This window comes from Dipodomys merriami, unplaced genomic scaffold, assembly GCF_024711535.1.
Source record: "Dipodomys merriami isolate MVZ:Mamm:240054 unplaced genomic scaffold, mDipMer1.0.p SCAF_97, whole genome shotgun sequence".
Classification (NCBI taxonomy): Eukaryota; Metazoa; Chordata; class Mammalia; order Rodentia; family Heteromyidae; genus Dipodomys; species Dipodomys merriami.
In genome coordinates this window covers 181,308-197,518 of record NW_027206590.1, presented here as the reverse complement: position 1 = coordinate 197,518, position 16,211 = coordinate 181,308, and the positions used below count along the sequence as shown (strand labels likewise).

Here is a 16,211-nt window from a genome sequence, read left to right as displayed (position 1 = left end):
CCTCATTAGGAATATGTGAAGGATGTGGAAAGCACGTATCAGTCATTTGATAACTTGTGCACAAGTTATTAGTATTAGGAAGGAAATGGTAAAGCTGATGACTGGGCTGGTGAGTTAAATGTACCTGCCCATATTTATCTGAAAGGATCCTCACTAGGAGAAAGATTTATGTATTTCTTCTGAAAAATATAAAAATGTGGAAGACATGTTTCCGATTCCCTTTACATTTCTTCAAAGTCGAAGAAATTATTGTTTATGGGTTCTAAAACAGTGTCTTGAAAGAAAAGCAAGTGAAAGGATAAGTGAAGGTGGAGGAGGCTAAAACGTCTGGGTATACGTGAAAGGATGGGGAAGGTGGAGGAGGCTAAAACGTCTGGGTATACATGGAAGGATAGGGGAAGGTGGAGGAGGCTAAAACATCTGGGTATACATGAAAGGATTGGGAAGGTGGAGGAGGCTAAAACATCTGGGTACCTGGAAGGTGCCGGGTCTGATGTGAGATGGATTCTGAGGGTTTATTTTTAAGAAAATAAACTTGTTTATTTTGTTTTTTGGAAATATACCAACAAATTCTTGAGAAAATTTGAATTCTATGATATAAACACTAAACATTTACTAAAAAATATTTTCCAAATTTAACAAAACATAATTGAGTTCTATAACAGTGCTTACATGAGCTTGATGATAAGTTCTTCCTAATGTCAAGTGTTTTCATGATCAACTTAGATTATCCTTTCCCAAAACACCAAAGGTAAGGTCCTGTGAGTACTGAAGAGTCTCACTAATTAGTATATGGACCAGTTATTTTAACTAATGCTTTTCCTTTTTGTGAAACTATCTTTAGATGCTCTCCACTGGCTTGAGTAATGCAGTTAGTCTCTGGGGAATTTAAATAATTTACAAGCAATATTAATAAGCTTTTAATAGAATGGTAGGAAGAAAGCATTCTTTTACATGAATATTCCAAGGTAATAATTCTACAGTAACTTAAAAATATAACCTGTGATCATGCAGAGACCATGAAAAGTTAATCCTTTAATTAATCTCCTCACTATGTTGTTTGCTGTAAATTTGTATTCCCCTGATCTCTACCAGTACATTTTCAAAGTCTCAGTTCATTTTGGTTTTAGTTTGGCACAGTTGTAGCATCAGTTATGTCTGCTTTCGGCCAAGGAACATAGAGAAGATGTTGTGTGATTCTTTATGAGCATTTTTAAAAAGCTGTTATCATATATATATATATATATATATATATATATATATATATATATATATTCTGTTTCATCGTAACAGAAAAGCAATGATAAAAGCATCTTATAAAGCGCTGCCAGCAGATTTGTAGAAGAGCTACAGCAATCATTAATAGCTTTTATTTCAGCCTCAATCTAAGGAAAGTGGCAGCTCAAGACCCTGGAACCTAATGGTATATGCCTTTTACATGCTCATGAAGGCTTCCTATCTAATGAGACACCAGGCAGAACATTACTCCCACAGGAATCCAACCGTAAATGAAGGTGAAAAGGAAGGAAATGCAGCTTGTCCATTCCTTTGCAAAATGCCTTGTGTTGAAAAATGTGTCTGAATGTCCAGATTCTTCTCCTTTTTGAGAAGTTGTGAACACTAAGTCATTTTAAATTGCTTTCTTCCTTACTGATTTCCCCAGAAACTCTGTGTGAAAACACTTGTACTCTGTCGTACAAACACTGTTAGCTCTTCCAAACTTTAGCATATATTAAATTTCTTATTATATTATTTACTTATTATGAGAGGAGTAAGTTACTGTCTTATGTACTATTAGCAGATGACTTCTGCTTCATGCCACTCATGCAATGCTAACTGTTCACTTTAGAGTGTGAACTCAGAATTAGGAAATCCAGATTTAAAAAAAAGTTACATTAGAAAACTCATCAAGTAAACAAAGGACAGTTTCAGTGACAGTTTTAATTTATTTTAAAATTTCTTTTGTGAGAGTTCTGGGGCTTGAACTCAGGTCTGGTATTCTCACTTGGTTTTTTGCTCAAGTCTGATGCTCTAACACTTGAGCCACAGCTCTACTTCTGGCTTTTTGTTGGATAATCTGAGATAAGAATCTCACAGACTTTTCTGCCTAGGCTGGCTTTGAACCATGATCCTCAAATCTCAGCCTGAGTACAAGTACAAGGCAAGATCTAGGATTTGTTTTTAAAACACATTTATGATGGAATGTATTTTAAATTATCTTAAGCATGTTTTGTGCTACTGTTACTGTTTTTTGTTTTGAGATATGATCACCAGCTCAGGATGCTCCAGCATTGTAAGTACTGGGATTATAGGTATGCACCACTACACTGGGCTCAAACATTTGCTTTAAATGGATTTTATGTTTGCCAAGTGACATGTGATGAGGAAATTGTAAAGCTACATGTAGTGTAAAATCAAGTCATAATTTTAGTTTTAAAATACAATACTTATATTACTGTATTTTTGGTGCATTGACACAAAAAGGAGACCACTCACTTCACTTTATGAAGAGGGAAATGTTCATGATTTTCCAATTTTCTATTTATTCAATGGTTTTAAAGGTATTAAAATATCATTTCCCAGATAATAAATTAGCTTTATTTGGCTTCAGTAGGTATCAGACACTCTATCATGAACAAATCACTCCATTGTGTCTTCTAGAAACTTGGGGGCATAATGAGAGCCCTGGCAAAGGTTTGCTGTCTGTTCTGTCTAGTGTGGTCAGAGCTTTTGGCTCTCAGCACCTTGTTCAGGTATCCCATTGGAATTGTTCTCTTACTGTTCTTGTGCTAACATATCCCTTGCCAGCAGTCAAGTGCTGCATAATGGTTTGGTCAACAGTGGATCTCACCTGTGAAGGCAATGCCAGTTACGTCGACCAGCTTCATTTGTGGGCACACTCTATGCACTCTCTGATATTTACATAGCAACAAAACCACCCAACAGTCTCAGGATACATCCTTATTATTAGGCAATGCATAACCTTATTTCTAATGTAAAATGAGTGAAATCCTGCATGAATTTATTTTCAAATTTCCAGTTCTAGCAATAAACTTAAACAGTTCTCAAAAGACCCCAAAGTTGCCATCAGCACCACTAATCACCAGTGAAATGGAAATCAAAACTATTATGAGAGAACATTTTACTTCAGCAAGCATGACAGTTATCAAAAAGATGTGGGCTAAGTACTGGCGAGGGAGTGGGGAAAAGGAATTTTTGCACACCATTAGTGGTGATGTAAGTTATTATAGTCATTATAGAAAATGCTATAGAGATTCCTAAAAAGATAAAAAAACAAAATGACCACCAACAATCTCACTACTGGGTGCTTATTCAAAGGAAATGAAATCAGTTTCTTGAAGAGACATTTGCATTCCCTTAATGAGCCCAAACCTGAAGTCCCTCTTGATTCCTCTGAGAGTTTTAATCATAAATGTCAAATGATCATTTTTCCCTTTATACAATCATGTTATTTTTTTCTCCCTTTCTTTGTTAATGTACTGAATTGTTAATGTACTGAATTACTAATATATTTCCAAGTATTAAATTAGCATTGCATTTGTAGGATAAATCCAATTTGGTTGTGATGTGTTATAGTATTAATGTTTTGCTAGATTTAATTTTCTAGGAGTGTATTTATGACATTGATAATGCTCTCCTAAGACCTGGATGGTCTACAATGGTGACATCTCTTACATTCTTTTTTTTTTTTGTGGGAAAAGCAGTCATGGGTCTTGAACTCTGGGCCTGGGAGCTGTTCCTGAGCTTTTTTACTCAAGGCTAGCTCTCTACCACTTGAACTACAGCTTTGTTCCAGATTTTTTGGGGGTGCTTAATTGGAGATAAGAGTCTCATGGATTTTGCTGCCTGAGCTGGCTTCAAACCGTGATCCTTAGATCTTAGCCTCCTGAGTAGCTAGGATTACAAGTGTGAGCCAGCTCTTCTCTTTTTTCATGATGATGGAATTTGTGTCTTCTATCTTCTTGCTTTAGTCAAAGAACCAGGCTCTGGTTTCCTTTATTTTCTCCATTGTTTTTCTTTTCTATTTCATTTATTTGTGCTTTGACACTTATTGTTATTTTTGCTTTCTTTTAATTTAATTTGTTCCCATGAGCTGTATGTAGGTAAAAGACTTTTTTCTTTTCAAATACTGGTCCATTGGTATCTGCCCGCATCTGATTTCAAGGAGACTACAGCTAAGTACAAACAACACATACTTAGCAGGCATAGAGTTCAGTACTGTACTGCTCATGCTTGATTCATTTTTCCAACATGTCACCCAATTTCTTCAGAGTATTGCTTTCCAACCGATGTATAATTTTCACTTTATCTCTGAAATTAAGCACATTAATTTTTACTATGGTTTTTTTGGCACTATTTGCTTTTGGAAGTTATGTTGCATTTTAACAAAATTCAAACCAGGAAATACTCAGGAGATTACACAATAATTTAGACACAACAGACCATAATACAGGACTGACTGGGAACTTGTCTGGCCCAACTGAACCACATAATTCACACAGGAATTTTACATTTTTGCTTTTGAAATTTCCTTTTGCTTATATTTATTGACCATGTTTGGTGAAAACTGCATGTAGTAAGTATGCAGGTAATATAAGTATTTGATTCTGTGATCTTAGAAGGACTGTATATTTTATATCTCCATACCTTAGTGTGTTTTCATTTCCAATAAATTGACTGTATATCCTCCTGTAATTTCTTATTTGATCTATAAGTCATTAAAAAGTATACTATATATTTTCCAGATATTAGAGGAAACTCTCAGATGTCTATCATTTCTATGACATCATATTTGCATATTTCACTCATTTCAAATTTGTGGAGCCTTGCTTTAAGCCTATACAGTGGTTTGTGGTCATTCCTGTTCTCATGACTGTTACACATTTACATTTGTAACTAATGTGTTTTGCTGTTATTGAGTGAATATTCTCATATGTCATCATGTTGGCTGGTGGGTTTTTTTTGTTTTTTTTTTTTGTCGGTTGTGGGGTTTTGAACTCTGGGCTTGGGCACTGTCCCTGCGCTCTTCAGCTCAAGGTGAGTGCTCTACCATGTGAGCCACAGCGCCACTTCTGGTTTTCTAGTGGTTTATTGGAGATAAGAGTCTCACGCCTTTCCTGCCCGGGCTGGCTTTGAACCGTGACCCTTGGATCTCAGCCTCCTGAGTAGCTAGGATTACAGACGTGAGCTACCAGCGCCTGTCTGGCTGGTGGTATTTTTAAAGCCCATTTAGTTGTTGACTTTTTAGTTTGGTCAAATTTTTTAAGTATAAGCACAGACGTGGGTGGCTTTATTTTTATATTGTTGTCCTTGTAGGTTTATCAGTTTTATGTATGTTGAAGGCTTACTTTTAAGTGCATCTACATTTAGTATTATTAGGCCTTTATTTTTGAACTGGCTTTGTTAAACATTATTCATTATCCATATTTATTCTTAGTAATACTTTCTATTTCAATGCTTCCCCAGCCTCCAATATATTATAGCTACTTTAGCTTTCTTTTCATTAGCATTTGCACGATTTTTCTTTTTTCGTATTTTGACTCCACTAATGGTCCTCAAATGATGATGGTCATTATTGTTACTGGTGGTACTGGGGTTTGAACTCTGGGTATGAACCTTTGTAATCAGCTTGTGGGTTGAGATGGGATTTTGCTAACTTTTTATATAGGTTGGCCTTGAGCCATGATCTTCTGATCTCTGCCTTTCAAGAAGCTTGGATAAAAAACAGGAATATACCACCATGCCTAACCCCATTTCTTCCTATTTTAATGTATGTTCTACTCCTTTCCACCATCTCTCTGTAAATTTTTTTTTTTTTTTTTTTTTTTTTGGTCCAGTCGTGGGGCCTGAACTCTGGACCTGGGCGCTGTCCCTCAGCTCTTCAGCTCAAGGCTAGTGCTCTACCACTTGAGCCACAGCACCACTTCTGGCTTTTTTCTTCTTGCTTTTGTGGTGCTGAGGAATTGAACTCAGGGCCTCATGCATGCAAGGCAAGTGCTCTACCACTGAGCCACCTTCCCAGCCCCTGTAAAATATTTTTAACATAAGTTATTGCTGTATTTGGTTTTTCTGACTTCTTAACTCCTACAATGATCTGTTTTCTTTCTTTCTTCTTTTTCTTTTTTTACTGTAATGTAAATTACTGCTAAATGCTTGTTTGGCATAGTAATATAAAAGATCTTGGAGGGCTGGGAAGGTGACTCAGTGGTAGAGTGCTTGCCTTGCATGCATGAGGCCCTGAGTTCGATTCCTCAGCACCACATAAGCAGAAAAAGCTGGAGGTGGCATTATGGCTCAAGTGGTAGAGTGCTAGCCTTGAGCTGAAGAGCTGAGAGACAGTGTCCACACCCAGAGTTCAGGACCCATGACCAAAAAAAAAAAAAAAAAGGCCTTGGAGATTGAAATAAATATTACTTATACCTAGAAACACAAAGCTCTTTTCGTCTACTGGTTGTTAGTATGGTTTGCTTTCATGGTAGCACACAAGTGATAAAATGATGGGCTCCCATAACCCCATTCGGATTGTTAAGCCTGGAATGCCATATATGCTCAGCATGGCAGATTTAGTTGTCTTCATTCTTGCTCTTCTTCAGTAGTAACTTGCTAATGTTTCTTGCTCAATGCCATATGTGGGGTGGATGGGGTTTGAGATTCTCTTGCTTATCCACAATTTTGGGCAGTCCTTGTACACCTGGTTTCCAGAGGTAGGATTTCCATTCACCCTCCCCTTCTACTGGCAACTAAACTACCAATTTCTCTTGAGCAAGAAGATTTTAGTCTACATTATTTCTCCAGTGAAACCCATCTTTGCCTGGGACCAGGTAGCTGGAGTGTTTTCTCCATCTTCCCATGTAGCTTTTTCTGTACATGAGAAAGGATTTGTCTAATATATGTCCATATTTGGAGATTGATGTGATTTCTTACCTGTGTACCAATGAGCTTGGCTTCCTGCCCAGACTCAGTCTGCCTCAAAAGCACCTGGTGTAGGGGCTTATAGTAAATAGCTAGAAGATGAATGTGGACCCTCTTTGTGTCTAGAACACTCAGCCATTCTACAATACTATGCTAGTACACACTCAGCATCTTGGAGTTTGAAATGTGCATATGTCTTCTTCCTACTTGCTTTCTCTTCCTCCATACTCTGCAGTGGAAATAATGTGGGTGTTCTGCCTTGCCTTGGAGAGGGGCATTCTGTCCTTTAGAATTTATTTTCCATTTTGACATCAATTTGCCTCAGTTAATGAGAGGATAATCTAGTTAAAAAGGTGACTTTCTTGACAAACTCCCTCCCTTCCTCCCTCCCTCCCTCCTTCACTCCCTCCCTCCCTCCCTCCCTCCCTTCCTCCCTTCCTCCCTTCCTTCCTTCCTTCCTTCCTTCCTTCCTTCCTTCCTTCCTTCCTTCCTTCCTTCCTTCCTTCCTTCCTTCCTTCCTTCCTTCCTTCCTCTCTTTCCCCTCTTTCCCATCCCTTCTTTTTGTTTTCTTCTCTTTTTCCTTTTGAAAGAGTCCTATGTAGCTGAGGGTAGCTTCAAAACTCAGATCCTCTTGAATAATTATTTTCAGCACTTTATATCAGTTTCTTTAGCTGGAAAGAAAAAAAAAATCAAATCTTGTCTATTTGAATAAATCTAGCTTCCCTTCCCCTCTCATTTATTTGAATAAATCTAGTTTCCCTTCCCCTCTCACTAAGTGATCAACATTTTTACCCAGCTTTATATATTGAATAGTGGTAATGATTTTTAAAAATTGTCTTCTCTGGTCTACTTTCACGGATTTGAAAAACTAATCAGTGACTCTTTTATTCTTTTGGCTTACCTCAACAGTATAAACAAACCTGCATTTCAGAAGAGCTCTTTATTTTGTTTTCTTGGCCAGGAAATATGACCCAAAGAGAGCTGCTTTTGTTGTTTAAAGTGTGAGGATAACTCTGCTGTCTGTTTTCCTGATGTTTCAGGTATTGGTGGTAATTTGGTGGCCATACAGGCCAGCAGGATTTCTACCTACCTCCACTTACATAGCATCCCAGGAGAATTGCCTGAGGAACCCAAAGGTTGTTACTACCCATTTAGGACTTTTTTTGGCCCAGGTATGTGCTTGTGGATTTCTCTCTGAGATTTGGGGCAGACAACATTTGTTGAATATATATTTTGTTTGTGAATGTTGTGTAGCTTTCCTGTTTCTGAGAGCTAATCTTAGTGATCACAGTCATCTGTATCATTTCTGCAGTTGTTATACTAACCTCATTCCTCTTCTCCCTCCCCTTCTAACTTATGCTTTGTATGTATTATAACTCTTGATTCCCAGTTTCCTCATTTGAGATTAATGTTTTTGTGAATCATTTAGGGCCACGTAAAACATTTCTAAGCAAGGTGTCTATTTACCAAATAAATTTTGTCATCACAAGCTTTAGTCAGAATAAATGTAGAAATAAATGTGTTTAGATAGACTAAACACTTGGCTTTGTTGCTTGGTAAGTTTGTTTTGATGCTTTATGAGGGGTAGAAAGCCATGCTTCACATCAGAGGAACTGGATGCTTGTTCTGACCTCTGCTCAGCACCCTCAAAAAAGTTATCTGTTCTTCCCAAGGCCATGTTTCTTCATTTGTTATAAAGAAAAAAGACAGAAACAGTAGTACCTGTTCTGCTTTTCTGTAAAAGTTTAAGCTTCACAAGACTTGTCATTTTTTTCTAACGAAAATAAATAGGATTATTAGCTTTTACAGTTTTCTGTTTTTTTTGTTTTTTTTTTTTTTTTTGGTGGTACTGGGGATTGAATTCAGGGCTTTATGCTTGCTAGGCAAGTGCTCTACCACTTGATTATTGACTTTTGAATGAAAATCAGAAATTACCACCCATGTAATATGGGTAATAGAACTCTAAAGGAAAACATAAAATTAAACATTCCCATGCTTGAAGGGCCCTGTGTTTTCTTTTCTTCCCTGATTCTATGGTAGATATTAAAGTTTGGCAGATGGCCTTCATAGCAAATTTTTATCAACCACTTTTCATTTACTCACTGATAACACCAAGTGGGAATATCAAAGAATTAAGAGAATTGTAAGTAATTGACATTTTTAGCAATTGAACTATTTTTGTGATGCTATGAGATACTATATCTAAAAATACTATTCAAATTTTAATAATGACTTATTAGTAACCCAAATATAATTTTATCTTAATGACTTTTACCTTTTGCTTTAGGTGTAAATAATAAGTCTGCCCAAGTTCTGTTGGGTTTGGTGATTCCTGGCCACTTGATCTTCCTCTACACGATCCATTTGATGAAAAGTGGCCATACTTCTCTGACAGCAATTTTTGTGGCTGTGTACTTATTTGCTGCTGTGTTACAGGTAAGACTTAAAGCATCCTGAAATCTCTTTTGATGTTCATACTGGTGTGAAACTCAATTCTGTATATCTAATAGCACATGTATAGTTTATCACTTCAAAGATCAAGTGATTAGACCTTAAAGCAAATAAACTCAGGGCCACTTTTAGGATAATCTTCAAAATCCAACTTCAAAATGTAATAAAATTGCTATTACTGTAAAAATGTGTTATCAATATAACATGTATATGAGTGTTTTAAAATTAAATAGTACTTAAGGCTCTACCTTCCCAATTTCATTTCTCATAAATAATTACTGTGAAATATTTTATCTATTCTAGTATTTATCTGTTTTGTTTGTTTGATTTATATTGATTAGAGACAAGATCTCACTCTATAGCTCATGATGTTTTTAAACTCCATCTTTCTACCACAATCTCAAAGTGCAGCGATTACAGACATGTGCCACTGTGCCCTTTCTTGTCCACAAGCTTTAAATTAAAATGCCTGGTTGGACACAGTGGCTCACACCTGTAATTCCAGCTACTGAGGAGGAAAGATCAGAGACCAGAAGGATCACAGTTAGAGGCCAGTAGTCAAAAAGTTAGCAAGAATATTCACCATAGCTAAGATATGGAACCAACCCAGATGCCCCTCAGTAGATGAGTGGATCAAGAAAATGTGGTATATGTATATACAACAGAATTCTATGCCTCCATCAGAAAGAATGACACTGCCCCATTTGTTAGGAAATGGAAAGATTTGGAAAAAATCATATTAAGTGAAGTTACCCAGTCCCAAAGAAATTTAGGTCCCATTATTTCCCTTATTTGCAATAATCAGTAAACATATAGGATAATCTTATCAGATGAGCCAAAAAGCTCAAAAACCATGTACAAATGATCATATAAGATGATGCTAAATGAAATGAAATCCAAGATGTGGACACAACAGGTCTTGTCTTTATTGTTATTGTTTTAAATGTACCATGTAATTTTATTTTTGTTGTTGTTGTTGTTTCCTTTGTACGTTCTTTCCCCTATGGCATATCCCCTGTTCTCAATGTACTTGATTTTGTTACCCTGCATTTTGTATTGTATATACATATGTCTAATCTGGGGAGGGGAAGGGGAATAACAAAACACTGAAACAAGGACCCAGGATGAAGCATTGCACAGGACAGGATGTTGAAAACAAACTTTGCAACTTCAGGTGGTGGGGGTGGTAGGGAAGGGATAGTGAGGCAGCAACAGGAAGGGAAGGGGTAACAATGATCAAGTAATGTACTCGTTGCCTTACTCTGTAACTGTAAGCCCTCTGTACAGCATCTTAACAATAAAATAAAATTAAAAATTAAAAAAACTTAGCAAGTTCTTATCCCAGTCACTAAGCTAGGTTTGGGAGTCTGGCTAATGTGGTGGTCCAAATGCATTATGTATATATGTAAAAAATGGAACAGTGGAGCCAGGTGCCAGTGTAATCCTAGCTACTCAGGAGGCAGAGATCTGAAGATCACGGCTCAAAGCTAGCCCGGGCAGGAAAGTCTGTGAAACTCTTATCTCCAGTAAACCAACAGAAAACTGGAAGTAGCGCTGTGGCTCAAGTGGTAGAGCACTAACGGTGAGCTAAAGAGCTGAGGGACAGCGCCCAAGCCCCGAGTTCAAGCCCCACGGCCAACCAAAAAAAAAAGGCGGTGAAACTTGTTGAGATTGACTTGGGAAGTGAGGAAGGGGGGATAATGGAGAATGATGAAGAGGATTGAGTCTACACAAGGTACATTGCATACATATGTGGAAGTGTCAAAATGTTACCCTTTGTTGGGTCCCAATGACTCATGCCTGTAATCCTAGTTATGGGAGGCTGAGCTATAAGGATTGAGGTTTGAAGCCATTCCAGACAAGAAAGTCTGTGAGACACTTATCTCCAGTTAGCTACCAAAAAGCTGGAAATGGAGCTCTGGCTCAAATGGTAGAGCACTAACTCTGAGCAAAAAAACCTCAGGAGCAGTGCCGAGGTCCTGAGTCCAAGCCCCAGGAAAGGAAAAATAAGTCACCCCCTGTACAACTTGATGTTGATAAAAAGTGTAAAAAAATTGAGAGCTTATGGGCTGTTACAATGCTGCCACAGAACTGTATCACAACCTTTTCTTAGTATTTGTGTTAGTCTGTTGCTGTAAACATTATTATACAGGCATATTAATCTCTTAGGGCTTTATTTCCCTGTGTTTTATTTTTCTTGGCTTTAATACTTGCATCTTTGCCCTATTTTTTTTTATCATTTTATGTAAATCCACTCTTGATTGTTTTTCCCAACTGTTTAAGCTTTTTTTGGGCATGACTTCTTGTTAAAACTTTTTTTTTGGGGGGGAGGGTCCAGTCATGGGGCCTGAACTCTGGGCCTGGGCGCTGTCCCTCAGCTCTTATAGCGAAAAATTCTAATTCCTTAAAACATGAATTCAAATAATTCTTTGAATAAATAGCACTTGAGTTTGGCCTTAAAGCAGAAGAAATGAAGCTGGAAGGTAGGCATGTGGATCTGCTTCCAGTCAAAGAAGCTAAGTTGGTGATAAGAATGGTAATGGAGCTAGCTGGCGTTTGCAGGGTTTTCTGTGTGCCCAGAACTGTTTTGTTTCACTTAATTCTCACAAAATTCTATGAGCAATTTGTCCCTTTAATTTTTCAATGTAGGATACACACAAGTAATGAAAATTTGTCTTGTTTACTTTCTTCTATTTTTATGATTTCTTAGTAAAAAAAAGTATTAGAATAGTATTAAATAAGTGTGTTCAAATACTTTATGATGAGAGAAGTTTAAAATTTTGTAGGATTACTGAGTTAAAACACAGATGTGAGACAGCATAGAGCTTGTGCCACAAAGAGGATTTTTTTTTGTCGGTCGTGGGGCTTGAACTCTGGGCCTGGGCGCTATCCCCCAGCTCTTCAGCTCAAGGTGAGCACTCTACTGCTTGAGCCACAGTGCCACTTCTAGAAAGAGGAATTCTATACAGGACTTAAGTAAGAGGACAAAGTAGAAGAGAAGGTCTTAAGGTAAACTGAGGCTGGTGTAGGAAGGCTGTAAATGCCAGAAAAGGGAGTTTAGAACCTGTTCATAAATAACAAGCTTTTCCAATTTGAGGTTTTTAAATTGTCCTGGAAAGCTTTCTAATCTTTAGATTTTATTGAAAGTCACCTATCAAATAATTTATTTGTTTGTTCAATAAGCCTTTCTTTTATTAGATTCAGGGATAACTGTTAAGTCCCAGGAGCAATAAGACCCTAGCATCAAGGTCTTGTAGTCCTAAGAGCAATCTACTACATGGATAGATAATTAAAATATAGTATAAATGATGGGCATACCTATATATAAAGTGCTCTTAAGGTTTGGGAAATATTTTTCCACTGTTCAGCAGACACAAGTTTATTTCAAAAGCTTTTTATCACTGGCTACTTTTGTTGCTTTATGTGAGGTACTTGTGGATTACACTTTACGTTTGATGCTCTTCTCTCCATTATGGAGAAGATGCATTCCTCTGTTGGCAAGCTTGCCATTTGTAGGACATGCTTACATTTGCTATTCTGCCTTTCAGTCTCACAGATTCACCACTTACATTCATGGTTCTGTGATGACATAATATCATGTGTTAATTCACTTAAGTTAATGAAGAATCTAAGCCGTTTTCTGAGTTTACTAAAAAATTAGATTCCAGTCTCTATTTACAGTAAAGTTATTTGCCTTTTTAAAATGTCTGGTCCCAATCCTTACCAGTGAAGGTTGAAAAAATGGAGTCAAGGAGAGAGTAATTGTTTGCCTCTCTATGTCTTATTCATACCTCTGTGAAAAAGGAAGGCATAGTGATATTTACTTCAGAGGCTATTTTGAGGATAAAATGATTACTTACATGGTTTGCTACATTGTAGGTGCTATATAAACCTTGGCCGATGCTATTATTGTTATTAAATATGGAATATAGATGGCATGTCATTGAGCTCTGAATAGCAGTTGCTATTCAGTTGCTCTTTAGTATTTATAGCAGTTGTTGAATAATAGTTATTATTTTGCTTATATTTCCTTTATAGATTTTTTAAAAAAAGAGTTTTGCTTCCCTTCCTCATTCCTCTTCAAGAGTCAGATGACTGTCAGAATAGAACTCTGCACTTGAAGTCTGATGTTTACATTAATCCATTGGAATGAGACTGAATTCTCAGATCATATCTTTGTCCTTGACACTAACATATACAAACACATATGTACATAAACACGCACACTTCTTTTTTTGCCAGTCCTGGGACTTGAATTCAGGACCTGGGCACTGTTCCTAAGTTTCTTTTGCTCAAGACTAGCACTTTACTTGAGCCAAACTGCCACTTTTGGCTTTTTCTGTTGATATGGTACTGGGGAATTGAACCCAGGGCTTCATGCATGCTAGGCAAGCACTCCACTACTAAGCCATATTCCCTGCCTACACACACTTCTTAAGGTGTAAAGAAAAATAAATCTTGACCTTTCCTAGTACACTTCATTCAATTCAAAGATGAGCATAATGAAGAAGTAATTTTTAAAGACACAGAATTGACTGCTGCCAATTGTTACTCACAGAGTAACAAATCATATGCAGCATGTTTGCATTTGCTTAGATGCCCTCCCTTCCTGGAAGGCTTTCTTGAAAATCTAATATGATCTGAATGGCCTTATCTTCTGTTTCCCATGATACCCTGTGAACATTGACCAATCCTTTTCTGCATTTCATAATCCATTCTAGAAAATGGGTCTTTGTTTTATACATTGCTGCATACCCAGCACATAGTCCATTCCTGTGCTTAATTAATGTTTGTAAAGCTGAATAATCATGTCTGCCAGCTCTACCTCCTCCTTCAGTAGGAGGAGAACTGTATTTATGTTCCAGAAATTCCAGAGAACTAAAAAATCTTAAATTTTCATGTCCTTCTTTTCATAAATTTCCTCTTTTACTGACATAGGTATTCAAAATAAAAAGAGACAAAATGGAAAACACAAAAACTCACCTTCTAACAGTGATTAGTTAAAATGTAAGGTTATATTGAAGTGTTTCAAGTGGAAATGACGATATCTAGGGAAAAGGAAGAATAAGGGTAAAACTGGCCTTGAGTTAGTAATAGTTGAAAATATATGGAGCTGAATATGATGGTTCTTGAGAGAAGTTGGGCTTAAATTATACTTTTTGTCTGCTTTTGTGTATTTAGTGTATATTTGAACATTTTTTTCTATAATAAGGTTTTTTAAAACTAAGATGTTTAACTTTGGGAGGTTAACACAGTATTTTTTTTTCAAAGCATGTCATGTTTGGTTCTCTAGCTATTTTCTTTTTAAAAATATTTTTATTGTAAAGATACTGTACAGAGGAGTTACAGCTACATGAGTAAGGTGGCTATTTTCTTAACTCAAATGAAAAATAAAAAGTCATATTCAGTTTTATATTTTGGGCGATCTAGAACAGTAGAGCTTGCTTCTTATTTTCCCCATGACATACAGTAGCTTCAGGGTTTTGCTTTTTTTTTTTTGAAATGTGGTAAAATTTAAAGCCCATTTATATCTCAGTTTCCCATTGCTTGGGGATCCTTATATATTTTGCAATTAGAAGGAACCTAGCAAATGTATTTCTGTTAGTGGATCAGTGAGTAGCTGTAAGGGGTTGAACTTACAGTCAAATTCTTTTCCATTTCCAAGATCCATCAGAATGGTTGGAACATATCAAAGCTAGAGTGATGTGCTAAATGTCATTCATACTTGATTCACCAGTACGCATGCGTAGTTTGAGTTTGTTTTGCTTCAACAGGAAGAAAGACTAGGTATCAAGCAGGCTACCCTGTATTCCTGTTGTACCTTTTGGGTCATTGGTCAGCATTTATGAGACTGACTACCTCACTGTGGTTAAGGATACAACTGTTGGTTTTAGGACAGATTTTCATCCAACCCAGACTAGCCCAATTCAACTTTTTATTTCATAGGACCACAGTGCATTTTTTTCCTACAAACTTAGAGATGATTGTTTCTCTGTAAACAGTGATTTCTCCTGACAATGCTCCATTGACTGCTCAAAGCCAGTTAATTAGTAAAATCAAAAGCATTATTTGGAATTCCAAGCTATAATGAACTTTGTTGGCTTTCCTTCTAAGATATGACAAAGGAAATCTAACTCTTCTTCAGGTTTTCTTTCTCTTTGTTTGTCTTACTGCAGACATAATACCTTGATGGCATAATAAACCTGACAAAGTACAAAGACAACTATCAATCAAATAAGCATACTTGGCAGTCTCTTGTGCAAAGAAGAGCAACATTACATCCTGGTTCATTTGTCTACTTAATTTATCTACCAGTTCTCCTTGTGTTAGAATCTTAAATATGCATCCTTTGTCTGTGAAAAGACAAAAGCATAAATTTGGATGACATCTTAGAAGAGGCAAAAAATTGTCCTAGAAAATCTGAAAGGAGAGGGAAAAGGAAGTAATTAGATGGGTGATCTTAGTTATGACTGTTCAAGTCTTCTATTTATTTCACTAATTTTGTTCTATTTATTTCACTAATTTTATTCTTCTATTTATTTCACTAATTTTATTAGACATAAAAATAAATCCTTTTTACTATTTGAATTTTTATTGTGATGATTATAGATACATATAGAGCATATTAGTATTTTTTCTGCTCTGAAATATCTCAGTGGGAAAAGAAAAAACAAAAATTTTCTAGTCCTTGATGCCCATTGAATTCCAAGAGTATTTGTTTATATAATTCATAAGCCATAATGAATGTTTTAATTCTGTTTTAGAAGCTGTTTCAAAAGAAAATTAGATTATTCAGGGCTTTACTAAAATTCTAGCAGCATGAAATT

General features: G+C 36.5%; 1 protein-coding gene across 5 annotated transcripts in view; it reads left to right on the top strand.

Moving 5' to 3' along the window:
* The window catches only part of LOC138821936 (solute carrier family 41 member 2), an 87,840-nt gene that overhangs the window by 58,496 nt on the left and 13,133 nt on the right, over window positions 1-16,211 (top strand). For 4 of the 5 annotated variants that reach the window (XM_070014368.1, XM_070014370.1, XM_070014367.1 and 1 more), the window contains exons 9-10: window positions 7,974-8,105; window positions 9,221-9,369. In XM_070014368.1, the coding sequence (XP_069870469.1) occupies window positions 7,974-8,105; window positions 9,221-9,369 (281 nt within the window). The remainder of the gene's footprint in view (window positions 1-7,973; window positions 8,106-9,220; window positions 9,370-16,211) is intronic. The other variant, XM_070014371.1, reaches the window with a different exon arrangement.